Source organism: Penicillium samsonianum, assembly GCF_028829775.1.
Source record: "Penicillium samsonianum strain IBT 33392 chromosome Unknown utg000002l_segment0_segment0, whole genome shotgun sequence".
Taxonomy (NCBI): domain Eukaryota; kingdom Fungi; phylum Ascomycota; class Eurotiomycetes; order Eurotiales; family Aspergillaceae; genus Penicillium; species Penicillium samsonianum.
The window spans coordinates 3,383,809-3,409,725 of NW_026643260.1; the positions used below are offsets into that span (position 1 = coordinate 3,383,809).

At 47.5% G+C, this 25,917-nt stretch overlaps 10 protein-coding genes across 10 annotated transcripts; 7 read left to right on the top strand and 3 right to left on the bottom strand.

The window, feature by feature from the left end:
* Positions 1–699: 699 nt before the first annotated feature.
* Positions 700–2,094, top strand: N7471_003165 (fungal specific transcription factor domain-containing protein; the record flags this gene model as incomplete). The annotated part of the gene is made up of 3 exons (XM_057275885.1): positions 700–971; positions 1,030–1,904; positions 1,952–2,094. 3 exons carry the CDS (start codon positions 700–702, stop codon positions 2,092–2,094), a joined length of 1,290 nt encoding a protein of 429 aa, XP_057140523.1.
* A 545-nt stretch (positions 2,095–2,639) lies between these two features.
* N7471_003166 (Zn(II)2Cys6 transcription factor domain-containing protein) lies at positions 2,640–2,891 on the top strand (the record flags this gene model as incomplete). The annotated part of the gene is given in 2 exon segments (XM_057275886.1): positions 2,640–2,650; positions 2,663–2,891. 2 exon segments carry the CDS (start codon positions 2,640–2,642, stop codon positions 2,889–2,891), a joined length of 240 nt encoding a protein of 79 aa, XP_057140524.1.
* Positions 2,892–2,947: 56 nt separating this feature from the next.
* On the top strand, positions 2,948–4,864 carry N7471_003167 (fungal specific transcription factor domain-containing protein; the record flags this gene model as incomplete). Its single annotated transcript, XM_057275887.1, has 2 exons — positions 2,948–3,811; positions 3,869–4,864. The coding sequence occupies 2 exons, from the start codon at positions 2,948–2,950 to the stop codon at positions 4,862–4,864; spliced, it is 1,860 nt and encodes a 619-aa protein (XP_057140525.1).
* A 171-nt stretch (positions 4,865–5,035) lies between these two features.
* Positions 5,036–5,233, bottom strand: N7471_003168 (uncharacterized protein; the record flags this gene model as incomplete). Its single annotated transcript, XM_057275888.1, has 1 exon — positions 5,036–5,233. The coding sequence occupies one exon, from the start codon at positions 5,231–5,233 to the stop codon at positions 5,036–5,038; it is 198 nt and encodes a 65-aa protein (XP_057140526.1).
* A 1,666-nt stretch (positions 5,234–6,899) lies between these two features.
* N7471_003169 (uncharacterized protein) lies at positions 6,900–8,942 on the top strand (the record flags this gene model as incomplete). The annotated part of the gene is made up of 1 exon (XM_057275889.1): positions 6,900–8,942. The coding sequence occupies one exon, from the start codon at positions 6,900–6,902 to the stop codon at positions 8,940–8,942; it is 2,043 nt and encodes a 680-aa protein (XP_057140527.1).
* A 7,402-nt stretch (positions 8,943–16,344) lies between these two features.
* N7471_003170 (uncharacterized protein) lies at positions 16,345–17,186 on the bottom strand (the record flags this gene model as incomplete). The annotated part of the gene is made up of 2 exons (XM_057275890.1): positions 16,345–16,712; positions 16,877–17,186. The coding sequence occupies 2 exons, from the start codon at positions 17,184–17,186 to the stop codon at positions 16,345–16,347; spliced, it is 678 nt and encodes a 225-aa protein (XP_057140528.1).
* A 371-nt stretch (positions 17,187–17,557) lies between these two features.
* N7471_003171 (coiled-coil domain-containing protein MAD1) lies at positions 17,558–19,909 on the top strand (the record flags this gene model as incomplete). Its single annotated transcript, XM_057275891.1, has 3 exons — positions 17,558–17,720; positions 17,787–17,938; positions 17,996–19,909. The coding sequence occupies 3 exons, from the start codon at positions 17,558–17,560 to the stop codon at positions 19,907–19,909; spliced, it is 2,229 nt and encodes a 742-aa protein (XP_057140529.1).
* Positions 19,910–20,361: 452 nt separating this feature from the next.
* On the bottom strand, positions 20,362–21,327 carry N7471_003172 (aromatic alcohol reductase; the record flags this gene model as incomplete). Its single annotated transcript, XM_057275892.1, has 2 exons — positions 20,362–21,240; positions 21,295–21,327. The coding sequence occupies 2 exons, from the start codon at positions 21,325–21,327 to the stop codon at positions 20,362–20,364; spliced, it is 912 nt and encodes a 303-aa protein (XP_057140530.1).
* A 112-nt stretch (positions 21,328–21,439) lies between these two features.
* N7471_003173 (Zn(II)2Cys6 transcription factor) lies at positions 21,440–23,673 on the top strand (the record flags this gene model as incomplete). Its single annotated transcript, XM_057275893.1, has 6 exons — positions 21,440–21,693; positions 21,745–22,356; positions 22,422–22,497; positions 22,560–22,792; positions 22,851–23,140; positions 23,468–23,673. The coding sequence occupies 6 exons, from the start codon at positions 21,440–21,442 to the stop codon at positions 23,671–23,673; spliced, it is 1,671 nt and encodes a 556-aa protein (XP_057140531.1).
* A 975-nt stretch (positions 23,674–24,648) lies between these two features.
* Positions 24,649–25,548, top strand: N7471_003174 (uncharacterized protein; the record flags this gene model as incomplete). The annotated part of the gene is made up of 1 exon (XM_057275894.1): positions 24,649–25,548. One exon carries the CDS (start codon positions 24,649–24,651, stop codon positions 25,546–25,548), a length of 900 nt encoding a protein of 299 aa, XP_057140532.1.
* Positions 25,549–25,917: the final 369 nt, after the last annotated feature.

Sequence of the window (25,917 nt, forward strand, 5' to 3'; positions counted from 1 at the left end):
GCATGTACAACGTGCCGACAAGTCAAGGTCTGCTGTCAATGGTCACTATGTGAGCAATCATCTTAGGCTTACATTTACTATAGCTGCGATGTGATGCTATGAGTTGTTTTCCAGCACCGTGCACTCGATGCTCAAAACAGAAAATCAGCTGCAAATTTGACCCCAAGTTCAAAAGGCAACCAGTTCGCGGGTAGAGTGTATTGATTCTGTCTAATATGAATCTTTCTGATCATATCAGGTCGCTGGAAAAGGTAGCCAAGGAAAATGAGCGACTACGACACCTTGTTCATACCTCGGGAACAGCTCTTTCGGAATTTCGGTTAAGCCCATCGTTGCCAGCGGACTCCGACGACACTGCTGATGTAATTCTACGACAAGAACTTCCTGTCTTTGGGAATATATCCACGCAAGCCCCGACACCTCGGGAACTCGAAGGAGTTCACATAAATGGATCCACAATCCTAGGGCTTTTTGAGCAGTACGTTTTGACTCTTTGGATTAAACCACTGAAACCTACATCATCAAACGCTAAATGTTGTTGGAAGTTTTGCCAATCACTATCTGCTCCATTTTCCTATATTGGATTTGGGAAAGCCTATCGATTCCATCTGGAATGATAGCTCCCTTTTATTTTGGACAATTATCGTGATTTCAGCCAGCAAACACCCTCTATACTCGGACTATTTTTCACTTCTACAAATGCCATTTCAACGGCTTTTGTCTGCATTCCTAGTGAAATCCATCCGTTGCATTTACACGGTGCAAGCCCTATTGCTTTTATGCCTCTGGCCTTTCCCAGTAGACAAGCAGCAGGACGACCCGAGCTGGGATTACATCGGAATGGCTGTTGCCGCCACATTGAAGCTGACTTCGAATGATTCTCAAACAAACTGGCCGGGATCAAATGAGCTTCATGTTGAAGAAGCCCTTCGCCTTAAAACATGGCTCGGATGCTTTGCAGTTAGCACGGAGTATGTATATCCCCATAACACATATCAAACTTGAGCGGCAGATTGACATATCTAGCAGCCTTGCTGCGGCCCTTGCATTACCGCCTCCAATGGGCAGTATGGCGGAAATGATGCCGAGGATTCGTGCCAGAGTTCAATCCATTTTACCTGACGAGTTTCTGATTCATTTAGATATTCAGGGCTATGCGACCCGAGCAGCTGCTCTGCTCAGAAATCAGCTCGCGGGCCCATTTCAAAAGTCGCTAGTTGAGCTTTTGGAACGAGACTTGGCTGCAATAGAAGCTCGTATCCCAAACCCATCTCACCCGAAAGTCCAGCTTTCTATTCTTGCAGCCAGACTGCGCTTATGTGCCTTTCCAATGCTCTCTCAGATGTCATCAAAAGCAGAGATGGGAGTTGACACACTCTCAAAAGCAATTTGGTATATGGGCTTCCACACTGCCATCCAAATTACGAATATTTTCGCCGACTCACCGTCATCGGAAGACAAAATCTATGCAGATGCTGCCAGAAATCTAGTGATGATCTATTTTCCGAAGTATTACTTCCACATTTTAGTCATGGCCGGCATGTATTTCATCAACAATTTGGCTATTGATCGCAATATCTCCACTAACGACAAACTCCTCGCCCAAAATCATATTAAAAAGATATATGAAACACTCACGCATTGGTCACGGGATCCCAGAGATGAGGCCGCACGAGTAGCTAGGGTGATCGACCTGCTTTCACGTCATGTTCAGACACATTATTTGTCATCGGAGTTGCAGCAAACATCACAAGAAACACCGCCCATGAGCATCATTACAACTGGAATGAGGATGGCAGGAAAGCTGCGGAGTAATCTGTCCGCACCCTCCTCGCAGCCTAGCTCTAAATCACCCCCTGCTTGGGTGTCCGATCTCCCTGAGTTTCTGGGTGGCATTGAGCCGAGTCTGTTTGAGAATGATTTGTTGGAATGGAACACTTGGCTGGTATAGATAATATCCATCAGACTGTGAATAGTACCGTGAACTATGGGGACGATTGGGCATTTGACAATCCGGAGCGACGTCTTGAAGCGATAATCGCTTACCGGGCCGAAGGTTTCGGCTACCCCTTCGCTAGCAGCGTTTACCTGTAAATCGCAAAAAAACCACTTTTCATCACTCAGTTATGTCTCACCATTGAGTTTTATCAATCCTCGGTTATTTCTATCTCTTTCGTTTGCATTGCAGGCAATTGAGTGTTGTTTCGTCACGCTGGAAGGAGAGGCCCACGGCTTCTAGACGGGTCGTGAGTAAACCCACAGCGACCCGAAGAAGCAATATGGCGAGCTCTAGGGTCCTCGGGATCCACTTCAGCTTATGAAGCCCTCGTTTTGAACAGGCAGGGTATGCCGATTATGTAACGAGCTTGGTCTCATGGAAATATAGAGAAATTAGCAACAGTACCAGTGGCCTTTTTTTATGTATATTTATTTGTGATTTTTCGTTTCGCCACAGTACAATCCATTTATATATTGCAAAGGAAGTAGTAAACAGTAGATAAGCGATTTCTGAGATACTACCACCGGTTAGTGATGTTGAATGTTTTCTTGAGTTGGAAGTGATGGCCCCATGACAAATCACATCGCCTCGCCCGGGGGTGGTTTCGAGTTATTCCAACTTCCCGACTTCAATCTCAAATATGATCTCTCTGTAAATATGCAGAATTGCATCGCGCGGTCGATCGCTCACAGGCTGCAGTGTCTGTCGTACTAGGCATCTGAAATGCGATGAAGCTCGTCCCGGGTGTCAGATGTGTAAGGTGCTTGGGCGGCCATGCCCTGGGTACACATCGCAATTAAAATGGACCCAAGACTTCTTCCAGTCAGGTTCAAAGCATGATGAAAATTCGGATCACGTATTTCGTCGTCCGTTGTTTGGAGGTAGGGTTTGACGCGCTCAAAATCGGAAATCACGTTAACCCAGTTGGCAGTGGATGAACAAGAATGAATGACGCGGATGACAATTGACAGTCTTCGACGCCAGACCACTACCAAGGTTTTGAATATTCTGGACCGCGATCATGATGGTGCTTTGGAAGGGAACTCTCTGCCGAACTCGACTTTGTTTCGCGGACCTTTTGGTGTCTTGGATTTCAAGTTCGATAGCGCACTCCCACACGACCAGCGGAAAACGGGTATACAGCAAGCCATGCCTCCAGAGCACGAGCCAGTTGCTCTATGGCCAATTTCAAATGTATCTACTACTGCTCCAGCTAATCATGATACTCAAAAACCGGGCTCCATCAACACAGATCCCAGCGGCCATCCACTCAGCCCGACTTTCTCACTAAATGAAGGTGTTGTTACTAATGATGGAGTTTCTGAATCTCCCCTAGAGATTCCACTCAACACTCCTGCCACAATATCGCCTTCCGTTGAATTGGGTCTCTGCACGATTCCCGTTTCTCCTCTTTCGTCCACCAACTCTCCCTCCGTTCCAGACCGAGCCCCAGAGCTTTTGCGATATTTCAAAGGGAACATATCGTTGCTATCGTTTCCCCTCACGGGCAGTCCAAAATGCCCCTGGCAGACTGTTTACCTCCCCAGTGCTGAAAAGACATATGCGGAACTTCTTCTCTATCAGACTGCCAGCCATGCAAGCTTGTCTCTTTTCTACTCCCTCCTTGCGGCCAGCTGCCTTCATCTCTCCTCCGGAGGCGAATTGTTCGTTGATTCGAATAAAGATGGAAAGACATACAAGCAGATCGCGAGGTATGAACTCGAGTGTGCAATTAAACAAGAGATAATTGGCTCGGAGCGGATAAAATATAAGGAAATTCTCATGGCTTTGTTGTCGATGATCATTCTAGAGGTACCCATTCGCCAAACAACTTATATTTAAGGAGATGATAATAATGTACTCATCCAGATACGTTACGGTAAATACAATGACGCCCAAAACCTCTTGGTTGAGGTCGAGTGTCTGATTCGAAAGAGAGGTTTACAAAAGCCACACAAATCATCCAAAGTCCGTGCTCTTCACCAAATCTACACATATCTGCGCATCATGGCAGAGAGCACATGTGGTTGCGCTCTTCTGAACATCTGTCCATCACGGCCTAGTTCCAGTTTGGTCTCTGCGACCTCTTCTTTCCACTCTCTGCGAAGCTTCCGCGTGGCGGACCATACCACGGAGGATGATTTAGATATGAATATGGAAAAGAGCCATGATATTGGGCACAATGATATTCACTTGGAAGTGATGGGAACTTGGAAGGAATCACTCTTCCCAGAACTGTACGGAGTGCCTGAGTCCTTGATGGGACTCCTCTCGCAGACCATTCGACTGGCAAACGAACAGGAGCTGCTGCATCTTGACACGGTTGTCGATGTTGATATATTTCTGAATCTGAACCGACGATCGAAGATTTTGGAGCACCATATCCTCTCCTGGAAACCATCTCAGTGTCATTCATACTCAAGTGAAGCTGATCCGCCAAACGAGAATTACGAACACGACAATTTCGGAGCCACTTACTACACCACCCTGGCTATACACCAAGCTCTCATCCTTTTTTACTACCGACGTGTTCACAATACCAACGCATTGATTCTCCAAGACACAGTTCGAAAGGTCCTCGGTTTCATAAACAAGAGCGATGAGTCCACTATAGAACATGGACCTCATGGCTTATCTTCGCTCTGGCCCTGCTTTATTGCAGCGTGCGAAGCACTTGACCCTAAACTGCAAAGTAGCCTACTTGAATGGCTACTCACCACTGGGCGTCGCACTTGTATCCCGACCTTTTCCGCTGCTGCTATCCTTGTTCAAAAAGTTTGGAAAATGCGAAAAGATAACGAGAGATATACTTTCAGCTGGTTTGATATTGTTAATGAAGATCAATGTCCAATCATTGCAGTTTGACATCACCATATCTCTTGTCCTCCGATATATCAATATCATTGGATCTCTATTTGGGGAAGGCGACTTTGGTCCTGGCTAGTCCTACCAACCACAAATGATATATACCCAGCAAACAATTATGAACCAGACAGAGAGAAAGTTCATACCGTGATAAGAATTTCTAAAATATTTCTATCTTGCCTTATCCACGCAAAGCACAGAAATCGTTCCCAACCCATACTTCAGTTCATCGATGGTGGGCCAGCCAAATCCAACACGAAAGTAAACGTCTTCTAGATCGAACCAATGTCCTGGGGCAACATAGACCCCATGCTGCTCCATCGATCTTTTGTAGAACGCAGCTGGTCCACCCACGGGCTCCTTGATCATGTGAAAGATTCCCACCATGCCCGCTTTTGGTTTGATCCACTCAAGATACTCTAAGTGGGTCAAAACCATCAACCCCCCTCCTCCTCCTCCCACTAGAAACGATTAGAAACAACGAATAAACTATCGAAAACCACTGGCAAACTATCAAAACACTGGGCAAACCTCAAAAATTATCATCCTGCTAGCTTTAAAGCTATACTGAGCACTAATTAAATAACACTTCTGATTATAAATAAGTTATGATTATAAATGAAAAAATCCGCTATCGATTGGTACTAATTAGAACTTTGTAGCCCTCGAGCTTATATACTTACGCAGAAGGTCTTATGGTTAATGGGAGAAGTATGTTAAATACTACGTCAAATATATATTTTAGAAACAAAACTTTGCATCAACTAGTTACCTTTGGTCAAAAGCTAAACAAAGTTAAGAAGTATGGTATTACCTCTATTGATTTTGATGTATGTAGGTGAACTTCTTTGAATTTATATATTTCATGGCGGAATTAGAGTGATAAATATGAGTGTGACCAATACAAGGTTAAATAACAGTAATTTATTAGGATGAATCAGTAGATTTATGTATGCCAAGACCTTGATTTGATGCAAAAATGGGGTTTTCTTGGTTTTTTTGGGCCCCAATAATGCCCCACGATGGTTTATAGGTTGGTTGCAGTTTGGGGGTGGGGCAAGGTTTGCCTCCAATAGCGGGTTTTGGCGAAGTCTGAACGAGATAGAATTGGTCTTGTAGTGTACAGAGACTTATTCTTAAGGAACCTCCTAATGTAAGAATCAGGATGATATTTAATGCCCCGAGAGGTCACTGCTAGAGTGACGTATTGGTGCCGATCCAGTATGGAAACCTGATACCCTATGCATATGTGATTGATCATGCATATGTGATTGATCATGCATAGACAAACATCACGCAACATTCAATTCATTAGTTAACTAGGCAGCGAGGCACTAAGGCCATCAGGCACCAAGGACCAAGTCATCCTTTACAGTGAGATCCTACCCTCTTGTTCAACAGATTATGGAGGGATTGCGTTCTGGTGGCCCACTGGCATGGTGGGTGGTTGAAGGAGAGTACGCACGTTTTCTGGCGGTGTGCATCATTCTCTTGTGGATTACGAGAGGAACGAACGGCCGGACGCTGAATATCCCTGTCTCTAGGGCCCATAGTAGCTATTTATTGGCGCCCTCAGTTCATTAGGTAGGATTAAGAGGCCCAATTGCTTATGCAGAACGTTACCCCGCAAGTGGGTGTTGGGTGCGCTGGGCCGAGTATTGCCAAACGTCACCTCAAATTTTCCAACATCATCACAGCTTCCCTTTTTTTGGCCGTTACTTTTGTATTTTGATGCCATCTCATTATTAGGGCTTGAAGTTATTGTGCCCTCAAAAATTCTTCTGCAGCTTGTCACCCAAGTCAAGTGAAGCCAAATTTGTTTACTCCTCGGACCAACTAACATCTGTCCACCCCACGAGGAGCGTCAAGCCGTTGCCCACATCGCGACATGACTTCCATTTCAACAACATGGACCCTGAGTCAGACAGTTGCTGACTCTGTACCTGTTGGGATAGGAGTATTGGCTGCCGCAACTACCGACAATGTACAACCCATAGCAATTCTTGCTTGTGAGGCATTTGGCACAATAATTGCAATGGCGCCAGAGACATGTGTAAAAGTCAACAAGCTCTGTATTCGAAGCCACGAGTCAGCTGTGTTAAATTTTCTAAAAGCACAGATTGGTTTCAAGAAAGGTGATTGCGGTTGGCAACTCACTCAGACAGATGCTGGAACTCGCTTTCTTGGCTTGGCTGCTGCATTGCTAAGTGTCGACTACTGGGTTGCCTCTGAAGCCCTGAACCGTCTCCTCCGAGAGACAGCTGAAGATCTGAGACTTGTTCCTACGTCTTATCAGCTCAAGGTTCTCTTGAAAAGTTTGGAATACAAACTGAGCCAATCTGGTTTTGTTGAAAAGATTTTGGGATGGAGCTCAAATATAAGCCTAGTAATTGATGTGGCACCTTCTTTTACTTCAGCATCTCCATCTCAAGAGCTTCTTGTGGAGCTTGTGAAGGCACTTTCAGACATTTCTCGTGTGGGCCAAGCAAAAGGCTTACAAATCAAGGCGCCTGTTGATCAAGCTGCGTGGATCATCGCTTTCATAGAATGGTCTATTGGATTAGCGCCTTCGGTAATCATTGAAAATGATACCTGCATTCATATTGAACCGATGTCAGTTATCACTATACGTTTGCTTTTGAGTTCCAGCCTTGTACAACAAGCTGGATTTGAGATCACCACATTGGAAGATATTAAGAGCATTCGTGTTCTTACGAAAGATCTCCCCGGATCACATGAAACCGTCAGGGGCATGGTACCCATGCGCGTCTTCGCAGAAAGACTCACGCTTGATCTTTTCGGCCATAGGAAAACTCTTTCCTTCCGCGCATTTAGTGAGGCCCTGCCTTATGGATGTGCCTTGGTACTCAATTTTCTCCAGGTTTGTGAGCGCTGGGACCATGTGGATGGAAAGCAAAAATCGGACCCTGGCTTCAGCAATTGCACGGCCACATGGGGCAGTGCTTTTCCTTCTGATAGGACGGTTGCATCTACTATTGTGGCTTTCCTTGGAACAGAATCTCCTATCCAATTACCGAAACAATTGGATGGATTCCTTATCGAGAATCTTCGGCTTGTGGCAGCATTCAAAGATGTCCAATGTCAGGACTGTGAATGTGTCAAATGCAGCCATATTCCTTCAGCTCAAACTCTGTGCAAATTTGATGAATTCATTGACAAAATTGCCATATGTACCCTTGTGGTTTTGTTGCTGTCTCTTTTAGAGAGCTCAGACCCCGAAGGACCCTGGCTGTATTTTGGCGGGTATCGCTGGTTTGGGAGTTTATTATCGGGCATTCCTTGGGGAGGCTTTGACGCACAAGAATTCATCGACCCGATTAGGAAAATCCTACGAGGGGATACGAAGGTGGGCTATAGCCGACCGACACTGCTTCAAGCGTTATTCCAGCTACTTGGTCACGAGCTTTATGATCTAGAAGATATCTGGCTCATGTCTTCTTTTCGTGGGCAAGCAGTTTACCCTCGGCTGTTCGGAACTATGAGCATTGAAGGAAAAGGCATTCTGTCTATGACGTGTGTTCCTGGAGCATTAATGTGGGAGGGTGAGCTATATGATTATGCGCGAGGCCCGAAACACAGGATGGAGGAAGCTCCACTTTTTACCGCAAGGTCGGATAGACGAGGGTCAGAGACCACCAACTGCGAGATCAATGCCCCTGTCGATATTTATTCTGATTATAAGATATCTTGGCAAGTCTCCAAGGGAGACAAGTATCTAACAGTCGGTATATGGTGTCCTAGTATACCCGAAGTGTCCCAAAGATGCCCCTCTGCCTCAATTATTGGTGCTTTAGGGTCCTTGTTCGTCAACTGCATACATGATCACAGCTCGAAAGTGATAAGGACCACTTCTGATCTGCGCATAACTACCCCTAAGCAACCGGTTCCCTACTCTGAGTCAGAAAAGCTCATTGGTGTGGTCCCATGTGCGCAGAATAGCGCTATTCGCTTTTTCACACTGGGAGCTGGTAAAAATGGAGTTATACGCGGGGATGCCTGTCTTGATTGCTGTATTCAGTGTTGTGCAATTGCTGGACTGGACTTCGTACTTTGTTAGAAGCGGCCTGTTACAATTTCAGCAGTGCTGCTAAAGAACGATGCGAATCGAAAGTTTTACCAGGGCAATATCAGTATTGAGAAAGTATTCGATTTCTTGTTATGGTACATTGAGGCTGTGGTATAGAGTGTGGGTAGCATCTTTCAGTCTACCATTAGATCCTTGCGCAAACCGCCTCGCAACATGACTTGAGGGTCTTCCTCTAGCTTTAGCCACCGTAGGGACATATCTTCAGCGAAGTATCTTGACTTTCAAGCGCTACCTTCAGGAATATGACAAACGTTGGAATGCTGGCTCCCGCCGCCCCACCAGTCTTCAGGAGTATCAGGAGCGCACACTCTACACAACCTGGGATTTATCATACGCTCGTCTAGAGGGAGAGGATTTGGATGCAGCAAGGCTAGTGAAATTGTTACCCTACTTCAATAGAAAGCTTTTGGTACAATCTTTTCCCTGCCGGACTTGCTGATGGATCTCCTGAGTGGCTTCGTGAAGTGGTCGGAGACGACATGAATTTCAACTTAGTGGACCCGGCCAGATTCCACACAGTTGGCTTTCCATTGCGTGCAGCTTCCTCCAGTTTACCTCTCGGAAATATAAATCGAAGTCGCATGCATCGGGTCTTTTTTTACACTTGTGACATTGTTGAGCCGCTGTGGAATCACGTTGACAGTGTTCGCAAAAATCGGGTGTGCACCCATCATGCTGGTTGTAGTTCCAATACCCGTCAACCTTGTCTCCGGTACCTGGGATTAAGTTGCGATTGGGCAGCAAGTTGGGTAAGTTCTCTCCTGCAATAGCCCATATGCGATTTGGACAGAGTTTGAGTTCTGTTGCTTACTGAAATGCTTCCAGGAGTATATAATTGTTTTGATTTACTTATTTCTTCTATTCCATTTTACAAAATAAATCTGAGTGTGCCCAGGGCACCAGGGCGGGGCGTTGGAGGATTAAATATCACGCAGGGAGTCATCAATCTGCTATAACCACTCACTTATCAAGAGTATTGAACTTTAAAAGTGGTGTAATAAGAAACCCGTTTAAAACCTTGAGCTTGAATCGGGCTACTAATATTCTACCGAAGGAACACCTAGGAAGAAGGACAAATTGGCTGGTCAGTCGAAGCATGCAGATGACTGAGGTACGTCTTGCTTACATTTCATTTTGTTAGATCCACCAACTTACGTTACGCATGGGACGTCGGCATTGTCATCATCGGCTAGCGTAAGGAAGCCCTTCTCAGGCGTTCTAGCTCCAGGCTTGTACCTGCCGTGATAATGGTGTTGTGTATATATCATCCACAGACCTAATTTTAGCTCCGTTCTCCAGCAACATGTTTACAACATGCCATGCGCCGTATTCCGCATTCCAGGAGAGAGGCGTTCGCTTATTCTGGCCGCTGTCGTCTTTTGTCGCCCCACATTTCCATTGTAGGAGATAAAGGAGCTCGGTACAGTCGCCCAACACGCTAACGACGACGTAGCGGCGACGTACCGGAACTAGGGGTGGTGGGAGGAGGCCAATCAGCTCTAGATATAGGCGATGAAGACATATAGGACTAGCCGGCACAGCCTTTATCACCTCAAGACATCTGGAACAACGCTGCATTTTACATCGCACTAAAATATGACTCAAAGCCCCTCCAACCCAAAAATGAAGCGAGGTAGGACAACTACCCCGCATCTCCGGCCAGTCACAATAAATAAAAGGCCTCTACCCACTGATGAGGCGAAAGTCTAGCCAATTAGGTGTATGGGCCTGGTGAGCTCATGCATGAATTGGGTCATTGCGATACGCCTCCAATTTGCCTCACAGCTGTCCCTCATTGGAAAGGTATAAGGATCTCCAACGCCCTCAAGCTCTCCACCCCATCTGACATCTTCCAACTCACAAAAATGAGTTATCTTAGCCAACCACAACGAGCTCGACTGAGGCCGAGGCGGATTGAGGACCACGAATCCCAAAGGCCAGCACCGGACTCCGATTCAACTTATACTGGACAGGAGCAGCATACCCCATCCGAATTGAGGTTGACCCGACTCTTGTCATTCCTCATTCTGGAATATCCAAAATTAGCCTTCAACTATGCTCAATTCGGTAGTCCACCCTCCGCAGAGAATATCCCGCCTAGGCGTCTGACCGCAAGTTCACCAAAAAGTCGGTTTGGGCGGCCACAGCTCTCGAATAATAGTGACCACGAACTAAATGCTGCAAGTGAAACGAAAGCAAGGATATGAAGTCAAGTTCTGCCTCTAAATCGGAGTTTGCCTTTTCAGATGCCCGTGAAGTCACACATATAAACCGCAAAAAGATATTAACGGAAAGGCTTTGGCCATTGCTTGAAGATGGTACAAATGCTTCCGTCTTACTTTGCTGGGGTGAAAGATACAATTGTTCGATTTTGCCGGTTGCGGTCTCTGATCATGTAGATGAAGTCACCACGTGGAGAGAAATACACCAGGCATGGTATGCACACAGAGGCCAATGGAGGAAACATTTGCCTTTCTATGATATCACGCAAGTTAGCATAGTCGAGGTCTGTATTCGCATCGCACATGAACGATTTCTTTTTACTAGCACTGACATATTTCCCAAGCTTTCGATTGTTGGAGAAAACCCAAAAACATCGAGAAGTAAGGCTGAATACATTGGGATGTATACGATAATTGACACCCACGCTGAAAGGAAACGACTGGAACACATCATAGATAATTATGAGCCACAAGAGTTTCAATGCTCATACAATCTATACACAGGAAGGGTCCACTGCCTGGAAAGCTGTGTGTCAATGATCCTAGATCATGTGCAATGTCCAGATGAAAGATTCTTCAATGCGGAGCGGGGTCTTTCTCTTCTCAATACCCGCCCTCTGATGAAACTTATTTTCTCCAATCCCAACCTCGCTGCGTTGAATGACTTCCTCAAAGGAGAAGGGATAGTGCACAGCCACGCGTAAGTGATATGTAATGGTTATAGTCAAGCACTTATAGCGAATGGAACACTAATTAATAAATGATAGGGATGTCCTGGGGAAATTGAATGAATGGCACTGCTCGGAACTAAGAGAGCTCCGATTCCGTGGAATAATTATCAGCGAAGGCTGGAGGATTAGTACACAGCCCATGATCTTGTCTTTGACAGTGACTATATTGTTATCATAGTGGTTGCTGCTAAGTTTACATTCTATGATTGGGGCACAGCATGGAATGTCGGTTGCTTCTTCGCCACATTGACAACGATTCCATGGATCTGGGCCCATATGGCCACTTCATAAACCAAGCGCACGCAGACTTTGTGTCGTTGTAGGACGGTTCTGGTTTGCGATAGCAAGGCGTTCCGTTGTTTAAGTGGTCATGGATAAGGGGGACGGTGCATGAAAGAGGGCGGATTCTGTCGATACTGTCAGATCTCCGAATCTTTCAATATAACTGTAGAGGGACCTGTAGAGCCCCGAGAGTTGTGCTGAGTAGTCGGTCCAGGTGGATAAAGGAGATGGGCTGGAATTTTTGTTGTCAGAATATATTGAAGGCCAGCTGAAATTATACGGGAAGCTTAGCCAGGGGACAGACTGGTTCGGTAGCCGACGAGGGCTAGCATTTATGGCGGATACAACGAGTTGCTTGGATGCCCAGAGCGCTTTGTAGGGTTTGCATACTTGCAACCAAAACTTGATAACTAACGTATCCGGTAAGCGAACTGGCCATGCAAGCCAGCCTATTGAAATTAAATGCATATATCTCAACCAAAACGCCATTAAATTAATTTAACGAGCTAATATCTCTCTTTGGGCATGTCTCTCTTCTATATCCTAGAAGCCTGTATATTCCACATGCTCGCTGGCTCTGTGTACGTGGTTGTAAACCCTCCGATAAGCGCCTCCTGGGGCCTCGTTGGGCCTCGTTGCGATCATCACGAGATCTTGAGTTTCGCGGCGGTTTCGTTGAGTGCCTCGTCGACCCTAAATATCCAACCCCACACGTTATGGACACAGTTCGTTTATAATTCCCCCCTTATGCCACTTGCTGTGAGGATTGTGAAGGGCTACGACTGAATTGATTCAATTGGGTGGTGTCTCATGCTGTTTATCTAAATCTTAAGGAACTGTAAACAAAGGGGCGGTCAACTATAGTATATAGTATCCTCTAGGGCGGTAAGGCTACACGGTCTTGGCGGCAGTATTGGGTGCGATGCCTGCACGGGCAGAGCCCGCCGGGCATCAATATGGCCTTGGCCCGTTACAACTTGGAACCAATCAACATACACCTTAAGACAATAAAGATAAGCTCGGACTACAAGTGTGTGTTTCGCTTATTTGATTAGTTTGATTAATATGTGCTATTTGGACTAGGATGGCATGGACATATCAGAAGGGCTGTAGGGAGTCTGTAAGGGCAATAAAGCCACAACAACGAATTTAACTGAAGATATATTTCATTTTAGGGTTGTGTGCAGATGCTAAGAGTCGAAGCATTTCAGGTTCAACTTGTAATCCAATCATATCGCGCTCTGTGTCACTTGAGGAAGTTAGTGCGGGCGTCACGCTCCCTAGAGTGATTCTCACCCGCTTCTCAGCCAGCTTCTCACCTTGTCTACAGCACACTCACCCTTATCACCCTGGTCGCGCGACCGTAGAGCGGCGCTCACCCATTTCTCACCCAGGCGACACTCACCGAACTATTGACCGCATAACAGTATTTCACATGCGAGCCGCCACCACAAGCGAGCCGCCATCTCCAAAACACATAGTAAATGCGACAAATTATAGCTTCATGTTTCAACCACAACAACTTAATTTAATTCCCGCTATAGGTAGATAGGTATTGATAAGCATTTTCAGTAACATATAGTAATTTTAACGAAATCGAAAGCTTACATTGTTGTCGTATTGAAAATTACGTCGCTGGGCTCCAGGAATATATATATGTCAGTTACTAGAAGATCAAATTCTTTGAAACTCCCTAAAGTAGCTAGATATCATATAAAAACCGTGGAATTAATAGGAAAAGCTAGTATAGACCACCGTTGTTGAGATATCAAGTTGTAATCTATCGCATTTACTATGTGTTTTGGAGATGGCGGCTCGCTTGTGGTGGCGGCTCGCATGTGAAATACGTTATACGACTTATAGGGAGGGTAGTGTCACGATCTAGACATGACAACTTTAGTTCTGCCGTTACTGACCGTCTGCCGAGTTGAGCAAGTTGAAGGAAGTTGGAGGAAAACCTTCAACTTGTGTTTGCATGGTTTGCATCAAGGCCCCACAAAGGACCTTGCTCCAACCAATCCTTTCTTTCTTTCTCTTCTACTCCCTGTACTTAGTATTCTAGTTGGAATGCACTCTTGCTGAAAGAACTGGCTGGTAACAGGTAGGATGAAATATTTTAGGAAGACTTAATGAAACTAGGGTGGGAGTTAGGGATTCTGTTCGCGGTAGCACTATCAGTTGGATTTCATTGTTACTATATTCCCCGAAATCCACAATATTAGCCATATACTTCAACATTGGGTCACGCTTGGTACGCATCTTGCTCGTGATAAAGCGAGGCTTGAGAGGCGAAAGCAGAAGGGAAAAGAAGGTTACTTATAGCATTTTCGGTCAGAAGTGGGAAATGTACCTCTTGCTATACGGGCTGAATATTCAGGTGGGTGAATATCCGCCCTCAGTGCCCTGAATAGAGCGGCGAGCCGACCACGGTCATACTTACACTGTTATATGTTTTTGTTTTTTTTTTTTTGTTTTTTTGTTTTCTCAGTCTTTCGCACAGTTCCTCACTGTGGTGGTATGTTATCTTTTTTTGTTTTCTCTATTATTATTATTGCTCTCCCGAATTTGGAATGCTAAGGCTTCTAAATATCGATGGGCATTCCTACGCACATGTTCACAAAGCTTTGATTAACTAAAGAATAAGACATGAAAATAGACACCGACACTATATCTATATGCAAAATATCTATATGCAAGCAACAAAATATCAATACTACCCGAATAACACTTGGTATCATAAGATATCCACGGGTGCACCCGAGCCTGATAAAAATAGACCGGCTCATCCTCTCCGCTAACGCTGCTTTGCTTACCCGGTATTTGAAGGGCATTAGGTGAGCACTAATACGGAAAGGGCACGCCAAGAAGTGGCAGAGGAAATCAAGTACATACAACATAGGTGGATATAGGTAAGTCGCCGAGTCGACAATATATTTAGGATTTAGTACTTACGTTGTATTTGACGTGCGGTGGGTCAGGTAATAGATCATATCCTTCTTTCTCAAAGACCTTCCATATTCCGCGGTCATTGGGGTCTTGGAATTGTTCTGTCTTGACCCATTTGCTAGTTCGGATAGGTTGGGATGTAGTTGATTGAGTAACCGCCAAAATGAGTGCGAGTGTTAAAATGGAGGGGCGGTTGATGTGCATTTTGAGGGATATGAAGAGGGAATTGGCTAATATGTTGGCCCAGTATATGCAGAATGAATGAATTGCCCGACGCAGAATGAGGGCATTCAGTTCCTCATATCACTTTTCAAGGACAAGGAGAGATCAACCGCAAAGGCCGTGCCTTGAACACAAGGAAGAAGCTGCGTAGGACAAAGGGAACCCCCCAATTCTCAGATCTGGTGCCCAATATCAAATATGTTCCTGAATCTAGGCTAGCGCTAGAAGATCTGTGAGCTTAGGATTGGATTTATCCAGGGCACTATGCATGGTGATTGGCTGAGATTGATATCTGCTGCGCTTGGGGTATGCACTTCATCCCTTGTTTAACATCAAGGTCGAGGGGCATAGGTTTATGATGCAAGGTTAATTGCCCAGGGCTTGGCTCTTCACACTATGTGTATGACATTCATCGCCGTGTTTACCCCATCTGGGATCTACAATACTTGAGTCCGCTACGTTGTGTGACTGATTACATCCGAATTTAGAATTGACTTCCTTGGCCTGAGGGCACGATCGAATATTGAAGGAGCTCGAGACCAATTTCATGTGCGACCCGTTGTTCTATCACACAGGGATTATACCGTCAAACTTTTCGAGAATATCACCTCCTACAGCAATCAGGCGCAACGTGGTCTACGCAGGTGTCACACTACCTGTGGGGTAGTGCAATGGCTGGGATTTGCATGGGATGTCCATTAAAATTAACCGAGACCTTACTTAGAACCGACAGTCTATGAGGTTGCTGATATCTCATTGGAATTGTTGCCTTTTTCGTACACCATTGAAATAACGCCGAGTTGGAACAAAAGAGCAAATATAGAAAGATACCCATAGGCCGGACCCCATAAGACATGCACCGTCTGAACAGACGGTATCAGAAACCTGTACAACCAGAGAACCCACTCGCAGTGAACAGCGTGGGAAGAGCAAATAACAAAAGGTAAAAGAGACAAGTCGAGAACATTTTTAGACTGTCAGCTTCTTGAGCTCCTTCTGGGTCAAGCCAGCAAGCTCCTCGAACACCTTGGTGAACTCCTCATCATCCTCCTTCTTGCCCTTGGCAGCCTTGGGGGTAACCATGACCACACTGGTAGGGCGCTTGGTGGCAGCGGAAGCACCGAGCTCAGCACGGGAGGTGACAAAGACGTAGGGAATGCCGTGGTCCTCGCACAGGACGGGAATGTGGGAGATAACGTCCATGGGGGAGATATCGGCAGCGAGAACGACAACACCGCTGGGGACACCGATGGCAGCGTTGGCGGCGGGGATGGGAGACTTGCGGAGAGCCTTGACGACCTCCTTGACACCACGCTTCAGGGACTTGTTGACGGCAGCTAGAAAAAATAAATGTTAGTATGGACGATCTGGAGATAAGAAAAAAAAGTTGCGCAACCATGCGATCAGTAGACATGGGCGATCCGAACATCCGATGAAAATCGACCATGCGCACTGATAGTAAAAGAGGCAAGTAAAAATTTGAAAAAGACAATGCACGTACCTTTCTTGACGCTCTTCAGGACCTTCTTGGCCTGCTTGTCCTCAACCAATGGGTTGGCGAACGGCACGAGGGCGCCGACGGGGCGGTCGACAACGGCGTCGACCTCACCCTCGCCCTTGACAGCGACAGCGCCGGTCTGCTCGAGACCCTCCATGGCCTCAGAGACAATCTCCTGCTCTACTGCATCGACAAGAGCAGTCTTATCCTTCTTCTCTTTCTTCTCCTTCTTGACCTTGTGCACACCGTCCTTCTCCGCACGCTTCTCCTTCTTCTCAGCGCGGTCCTTCTTCTCGACCTTATCCTTGCCCATAGTGACGGTTGTGGGGTATTAAGCGGAAGAAATTGAGTAAAATCGAGCGAGAGACCGAGGTGAATGGAGACGAGTCACGGGTGAGGGTGGTGAACTGAGAATTCAATGCCGAAATCGAAATAATTTTTAAATTGGCGCTAACCCCTTTTAGGGCGCATTTCACTGCTGACATAATCCTAAACAAGGCGGCGCCCGCCTTTAACCATCTTCCCTTTGATACAGCTGAAGGACAAGTTGCGCAGTGCTTCTTGCCTCATGCCCCATTAGACAGGAATTCCGTGGGGCTTACGATAGCCTGAACCTCACTGTGAGCTTTAATGGGTCTCCATGTTATTTTTGCGCAACAACTGACCTCCCCTGGCTTTTAATAGATGGACCACAGCGAGAACAACCGACCAGCTTCCCAGCTCGTTGCTGGATTCGGCTCACCTTCAACACCCTCCGGTTCACGGAGTACCATGCGCCGATCGACTGCTATGCGACAATCTGGCCGTTTCACACAATCTCAAGCCCAGTCCCATCAACCTATTCATGGTAAGACGATACCCTGCTCGGACTGACTCGAGAGGCCTGCGACGGAGAACTGACTGGTTCGTCTAGATGCGGAAAAAGACGAGCTACGCGTGCAATTGAGTACTCTCAAATACGAGCTCGAGAATATCAAGCAGGAACGAGAGTTGGAGGCTCTTCGCCATGAAAAAGAGACCCGCGAGTTACAGCTGAAAGCGGATGCAGATTTTCGAAAGGCCCAGGTGAGGCGCTACAAAATTCTCGTTTTCACAAGGTCAAACTGACAAAAGTTACTGCAGGCTGCCGAGTCTTCGAGTAATCGGGCCACCCATAAGAGCGATGAACTCGCAAAAGAATTGAAAGAAATTCAAGATCAGGCTTTGAATGACAAACTTGGGTTTGAGCGCAAAATCAGAGGCCTTCAGGACGAAAATCAGAACTTGCAGGAAGAGTTTGACGACACACAAGCTCGACTTTCGGACCAGGAACGGCAATTTAAATACCAGATCAACGAGTTAGAGACTGTCCGCGCTTCTCTACAAAAGACCATCGAAGAATTCCAGAACGATATCCAAAACGCCAGGACATCGCAGGAATCAACGCAGGAGAAATTATCCCAGCGTGAAGCTGAGGTCGCTGAGCTCGAAGCGGAGAACATTCGACTGAAGGCCGAAGGAAACGATGCCGAGGCTTTGGCTGTATTAAAGAGAGAACTTTCCGAGCAGGTCAATCATATTCGGGAATTGGAGGCAACAAACCGTGATCAAACAACGGAACTGCGTCACCTTCGAAAAGTCTCGAAGAATGTTGAAGTCGTCGAAGAACAAAAGAGATCAGTGGAGAACCAGCTCCAGTTGATGAAGGGCTTTGAAGCCGAACTCAACACAGTTCAGATTCAAAAGCAGATCTTGGAAGATGAGCGACAATCTTGGGTCAGTCTCTTGCAGGAAAACGATCAGCCTGCAGAGTTTGACTCACCAGATGCCATCGTGAGGGCCGTAGTTCAAGGACGAATTGAGATCGCCACGCTTCTTGATCGTCTCGGAACGGTTGATGCCCAATTCCTTGAGAAGGATGAGGCTATCAAGAGCCTCGAAAGTGATAAAAATAATCTGCAGCAGGAGTTGGAGAAACTCCGCGTTGCGACCGCCGCTTCTGCAGGAGGACCGGGTGCCGCGGAGGGCCGACTTCGAGCTCGACTGGAGCGCCAGCGTGCGCTTGCAGTGAAAGAAGTTGAATACTTGCGCGCCCAACTCAAGACATTTGATGCGGAAGAGGCCACAATGAACGAAGATCAGTCACAGTTTGATGGACAAAAATCCGAGCAAATAACCCAGCTGCAACAACTCGTCGATGAATACCGCGGTGAGCTCCACAAAGTTCATGAAGAGCTCTCCAAGCAGGAAGCACCCAAAGAAGAGGCAAGAGGCGTCAAACGACCTCTTTCTCCGACCAATAACGAAGCCGAAAGCGAACGCCTCGCTGTGCTTAGCCGCAAGAACCGCAAGCTCCAGGAACATCTCACCAAATCAGACCAGGCCACGACTCTCGCTCTCCGAGAACTGGATGCGGCCAAGTCACAGATCAAGTCTTTGAAGGCCAAGTCACGAACACGCGTTCTTGAACTGCGCGATAATCCGACAGCCCAAACCGAGCAAATTAAGATGACTACTCTTGCAACTCTCCAGTCTGCAAACAGAGACCTCATGGCGCAGCTCCGCGGAGGCCGTACCGATGTCAAAGTTGTCCCGGTCAGCACCGTGGAGAGCATCAAGCTTGAAATGCAGGACATGGAGCGCACCGTCGCTGATAAAGAAAAGCGTATGCGCCGACTGAAGGAGATCTGGACAGCTAAGTCCTCGGAGTTCCGGGAAGCCGTCGCCTCTCTGCTCGGATTTAAGCTTGACTTCTTGCCGAATGGTCGAGTGCGTGTCACTTCAATGTTCCACCTCTCCTCCGCATACCGGCACGGCGACTGCGATGCACCTTCTGACTCTGGTCCCGGCAGCATGGGAAATGGTGAAGAAAACTCCATCGTTTTCGACGGCGAGAACGGCACCATGAAGATATCGGGCGGTCCGAACAGTCTATTCGCCATGGAGCTTAAACCCCTAATCAAATTTTGGGTTGAAGAAAGAAAGGATATTCCATGTTTCCTGGCAGCCATGACCTTGGACTTCTATGATAAGACCACCCGCGCTGCTAGGATGTGATATGTCGGATCAGTATCATATTCGCCAAAGCTTTTCCTTACCATCTCCATATCTGTATTTCTGTGATTCCCCGGCACCTTTTGATTTGTGCTATGTTGTATGTTCTTGTCATTGATGATCCGCCATTTGTTTATGCAGTACTTAATCCAACGCTGCATATATCTTTCCCCTCGTTCTTTGTATGAATGAGGGCATCGCATGTAGTTTGCCATAATACTATTTGGCCAACCGCCGGGCTCGCAGCGCGCCTTCATCTTTGAAATGTTATGAAAGACGTGTTTGGAGCTGACTCTCGAGGTCGATGGTGGGGGTGTCACTCGTTTCCCACTGGAGGGCGTTTTGGGAAGGAGCGGCTGTTGTAGAAATAATAATCGTAATAATGAATGCCTATGTACCTAGGTAGTACAACCTTGGAATCCCTTAGTATGCACGACTTACACGGATGCCTAGCACTAGTGGTCATCGGAAAGAACTCCCCGCATTAATTCCTCCATATCAGCATCCGTCTTCAATGATATGCCGAGTAGTTTATTGTCCACCTCCTGGAACTCTCCCCCGTATCCTTCCCCAAAGACCGAGCGGCAAAAGAATCCTATTGAGGCTGCCAGATCCATCGTCCCGTTCGCGTATTTATCCCGCGCCATGGTCTCCATGTCGGCGGTGGTCACATCTGTCGGGGTCCATTTGCGTTCCGGTGCAACCTTCTGGGCAATGGCCAGCAACTTTCGCTGGGTCATGACAACGTCTTGAACAAATACCGCTCTGTTCCGCGTCTCCTCCAAGTGACGCAGGACCTCCACCACAGCCCACCCAATCGTCGCCAAGGTGGTTGTACTAAACGGACGGTCCCCGCCGTCATAAAAGGGTGTCGATCCTCCCTTGAGATTGAAAAAGAAACCATAGGCTAGGCTCCAGTCGAGGAAAGGCCCGTTGCGAATTAAAGTGTATGTAAAATGGGGATGGTCCCGAGCCTGTTGCTGGATGACCTCATGTATCGCGAGCTTCCGGTGGTAGACAGGCAAACTGGCCGCCTTGGGATTGCCGATATTCGCACAGAACTCGGAAGGAAGGAACCTCCTCACTCCAGCTTTCACTGCGGCTTCAATCAGCGGGATCTGTGTCTCCATGGCACTAGTTGTCAGGACCGAGACCACGGCATCCTGACCGGTCAGAGCTGCTGTCAAGTCTGAGACCGAGGCGTAATCCACGCGGAGTACCGTGACAGAGGCGGGGAAGTGTGCTTGGGACGACAGGCGTGCTAGAACAGTCACGTTAAAGAGTTCACTCTGGAGAAGTGCATGAAAAATAGGGGAGCCCAAGGACCCGGAAGCCTAAACATGATTTGTAAGTCCTGATTACAACAGGGTAGTGATTACTCGACATACCCCTGCAATGGCAACGTTTCGAATCACCTCCATTGCTGTGAAAAGACGATGAATTGGAGACAGTCGAAAAACTACCTTTACAGCATGTGAGGGAGACCTAGATAATATATAAATACCAACATCAACGTGCCTCCATAGATCATCCATGGATGATTCTGATATGCGGGTGCGGATGCGGGCGCGGGATCTAAACCAGATTGGGCTTGATACAGAAACCTTGGAACCTTCGGAAACCTTGGAAGCCACGGACAGCCCCGGAGATCACCACCGCAGAGTATTTAAGGGGTTAGCCTCCGCACCCGCACCCGCAACCATGTCGGCGGATCAGGCGTGCCTTCGCTGTCGGAGACAGAAACGGAAATGTGACAAGATTCTTCCCTGCTGTACCCTTTGTAAAAGGTACGTCGTGGCCTCGGGCTATAGGTAGGAGATGAATGCTAATTAATCTAGATTGAATAAGCTTTGTGATTATATCCTTCCAACTCAAGCACCTCGTCTGCTGCCCGTGCTAGATTGGGCTGACTTGACCCCCTCCAACCTGCGTCATACACTCGATGCTCAGGTCTCATTAATTGTGGGCGATGGACTGCAGCTGCAAGCCGCCGCAGCCTTTTATTTCCGAACTATACATACCTGGTTCCCTGTAGTGTCGGAGACCTGTTATAGTAGCCGGCTATCACACTTACGCGTCCAGACGGCCACTGCCCCATCCGACTTAAGCCTCTTGATCCTCTGTATGGCCCTCGTCTGTAAGGAGCCCGTGGGAGGAGAGCTTCCTCTCTCGACCCGATCGATGCATGCTTCGCTCAAGAGCTTTGTAGCCCTTCTCGAGGCGATGGGGATGAATTCGTTGGAAATGCTACAATGTCGACTTCTCCTGACGATCTTCGAAATCGGCCATGCCATGTATCCCTCCGCATACATATCTAGTGCAGCCAACATATGCGCCGCAGTCTCCCTGGGGATTAGTGCTACTTACGAGGACCTGTGCAAGGTTTTCCGGGACCCACAGAAAGCCGAGGAAGCACGACAAACCTGGCGCGGCATCGCCGTCACTGACAGGTCAGATCTAGCCCCTGAGCATGCACATCAGATCGTATTCATACTGAATCAAGAGCCTGTGGTAGATATGTCTCGCTGGAAAATGGCCAACCACCCAGTACTTACAGAGGACGATCCATAGATGCGGTGGGGGGCAACAAGGTATGTGACTGACCAACTGATTGCGAAGCCCTAACTTCATCTGATTATAACTCTGATCATAGGACTCTGAAGATTGGGCGAAGTTGGAAATGGATTCATTCACCAAGTTAGCCCACGCATCCCAGCTCTTAGACCAGGTGCTGGTTCATGTCCATGCGACCCAATCGCGTTCCCTTTTTAGTGGCGTCGAGGGAGTTCAGATCCTCAAATCCCTAACGTCGTTTCTGGTGACCTTCCAAAGCGGTGATTCCAACCCGCACCCTCTATCGGATAGTGCATTGGCACTATGTCGAAGGTAACGCTGCCCATCGGAAGTTCAGAACTAACTGACTAATCTCAACGCTTCTAACTAGTGCCATGCTCGAAACCCTCGAGGTTGGATCTCACATGAATATCCCCGACAATGAGTATTGTATCCATACATCACTCAATATACTCAAGTCCTTCGTCCATGAGATTTCTCGCGGAGGGGAAGCCTCGATTGAGATGACGACTTTGTCCGTGTTTCTCCCCCATTGTCTATACAAGGCCGCTATGGTGTGTCTTGGCGATGCGAGGGTGTCTGGTAGTGCCGATTCGGAGCCATTGATCCGACCCTTGAAAGCCCTACTGGGCTATCTGGGCATGAGATGGGTGGCCGCAAGTACGTGGCCGACTTCACAACTATGATTTATACTAACCCGATAGAACATTACTTGGCAAAGATCGAGATAGCACAGGAGACATCTAACTTGTAAACGGCGGCCCTGTGAATTGCCTATTTAGGTGTTTTGCCTTCCAGGGTTTAGCGCCCCAATACGCCGTCGCGTAACCTCCCTTCAATGCCGCCGACACACCTTCCACGAGCCGACACCAAGCGATTCTACTATTTGCACTTATCACAATGCGACTTAAGTGCGAGATGTGGCTGCTCTTGAGCTATGTGAGGCCGTTGGGGAAGGTTGAATCGACCGTATTGAGTCTATTTTAGCTGCCGGTGTCGACCCAAATGTACGATTTGATGACCTAGACTCTGTTTTCTCGAGAGTCTCCGAGGACTGGGCTAGTGAAGAGAAAAGTGCTAAGCCTCCCATGTTCAATCCCAACAAGACTGAACAGCCTGCCCTTCGCTGGGACACGGGGAGTCCAAATGCCCTTGGGGCTATCTTGATAAAGCCAAGGCTACGCATTTTATGACTACCTTGCTCCAGCATGGTGCAGACCCGTATGGGCTGTATCGGCAGCCGATCCTCAATTATCGATATGTGCGTCTTTACCTTGGGCAAACAAAAGAAGAAGAGGCAGATGACGAGGGAACAGACCTTGATCGAGGGGAATTCGCCCGCAGGGGAATCATCGAAAAAGCCCTTCGACTGGAACGTAAAAGGCATCATCTCGAGCAAGGAATTTACGATCCCGAGCGGGACGAATATATGAGAGATTGGGCCAGTCTCGATGATGTGATTGAGTATTTGGATCTCCCCGTCGACAACTCCTTTCCCACCCATTGCTTCCTCCATATAAAATCCAAAAACAGGACGATATAGGCCCCATAACCAGGAGTATTACCTACTCTGAAGTATCGCCTGACATACACGAGCAACATCCATCACCCACGCGGGCCCGAGGGCCAACACTGCGGAAGGCAGGTCATCATATTCTAGATGTAAACTCTTATTTCAACCTCCTGCATTCAGAAATATCTTACCTTTCTATTGAAATGCGGATTTCCAGCTTGGTACAAAAGATGACTAGGACGCCAGTGGAGGATTGTGCTACTGCAGTCCAGAAAATAGTCAACAGCATGGAAGGCTTGTTGTCTGGGGAGACACATGCTCTCTGGCCATGTGCACTCTGAAAATGACATTTCTTGTTACTTAGCTGTGAGGCCTTCGATCTTCGACATTGGCCATATAGCTAACATCCAATGAACATCCGTGGTATCTATGGATGGCAGTCTCCAGCCCCCACCTCAGATTGTGTCTAAGATGTATATTTAAAATCAGCTCGTATAGCAAATGCAGTCATACCCCTACTAGCTCTAGCGCTCCTCCACTATTGGCCTAGCGCAACCACAGACCCCAAAGCCAGTGGATAAGCCTTTCAGTGCGGCGAAGCCTCCAGCCTCAACATTCATAACACTCTTCATCCTTAATCATTTCAAATTTGAGAATGTCTGCCCCACGAAAGACCCTCCTAGTCACCGGTGCCACTGGCAAACAAGGCGGCGCTCTCATCCAGAGTCTCCTTTCCGCCCCCGACACGGCCGGCTTCAACATCATCGCCGTAACGCGCGACGTCGCCAGCCCCCGCGCGCTGAAACTTGGCTCGAATTTCAACGTGTCCGTCGTGGATGGCGACACGGCCCAGCCGGAGGCCATATTCCAAAAAGTCGGCCCTGTATGGGGCGTGTACAGCGTGCAGGTTAACTCGGACACCGAGGAGCAGCAAGGCAAGGCAATCGTCGACGCGGCGGTCGCGCATGGTGTGCGCCACTTCGTCTACTCGTCAGGTGACCGCGGTGGCCCTGAGAAGTCGCCCGTCAATCCCACCAAAGTCAAGAATTTTGCTGCCAAGTACCACATTGAAAATCACTTGATAGAGAGGGCCGCGGCCAGCCCACAACAGATGACATACACGATCCTGCGGCCGGTTACATTTTTCGAGAATCTCACTACCGATATCCATGGGAAGGGCTTCGCCCGCATGTGGGAACAAATGGGGGACAAGAAGCTGCAGTTCGTGTCGACCCGGGATATTGGTCGGGTTGCGGCTTACAGCTTCATGCATCCCGATGACTACCGCAATGTTGGCCTGACACTGGTGGGCGATGAGCTAACACAAAGGGAGGCCGAGGTTACGTTCAAGGCTGTCGTGGGATCATCTATGCCCATGGCCCCTTGCCCTGTGGCTTCTACGGTCAAGTTTTTGTTGAAGGGCACCGTGGGCGATATGTTCCGTTGGTTTGAACATGAAGGGTATGGAGGTGATGTGGCCGAATGCCGTCAGCTCTACCCTGGGATGAAGGACTTCAAAGCCTGGATCGAGGAGAATAAGGAGCAGTGGTTGTGATCGTATATCCCTTCTCTGGTAGCTCCGTTATTATCGTCCTAGACCAAGGGTTCTCCCAAACATTAGAATGAGGACAGGCATTAACTCTAAATATTTGACGATCATCACTCTAAAACTTTCTGAGATACAGCCTTGTGTGGATTCTGGATGTCTCTCCTCCCTTCGATCTCACTATAGAATGCCCAAGAATAGAGGAGCAGGGACGAAAAGGGGAAATCACGGAGAGTGCATATTGTACCGAGTAAGTCTGTATCCATGGATAGACCATGTGAATGCCTATAAAGCATAATTAAGTGCCCAGTAATGACCATGTGCTTTTAAATGGTACATAGAGTTACATATGTACGCGAAGTAAATGCCCAACTGCAC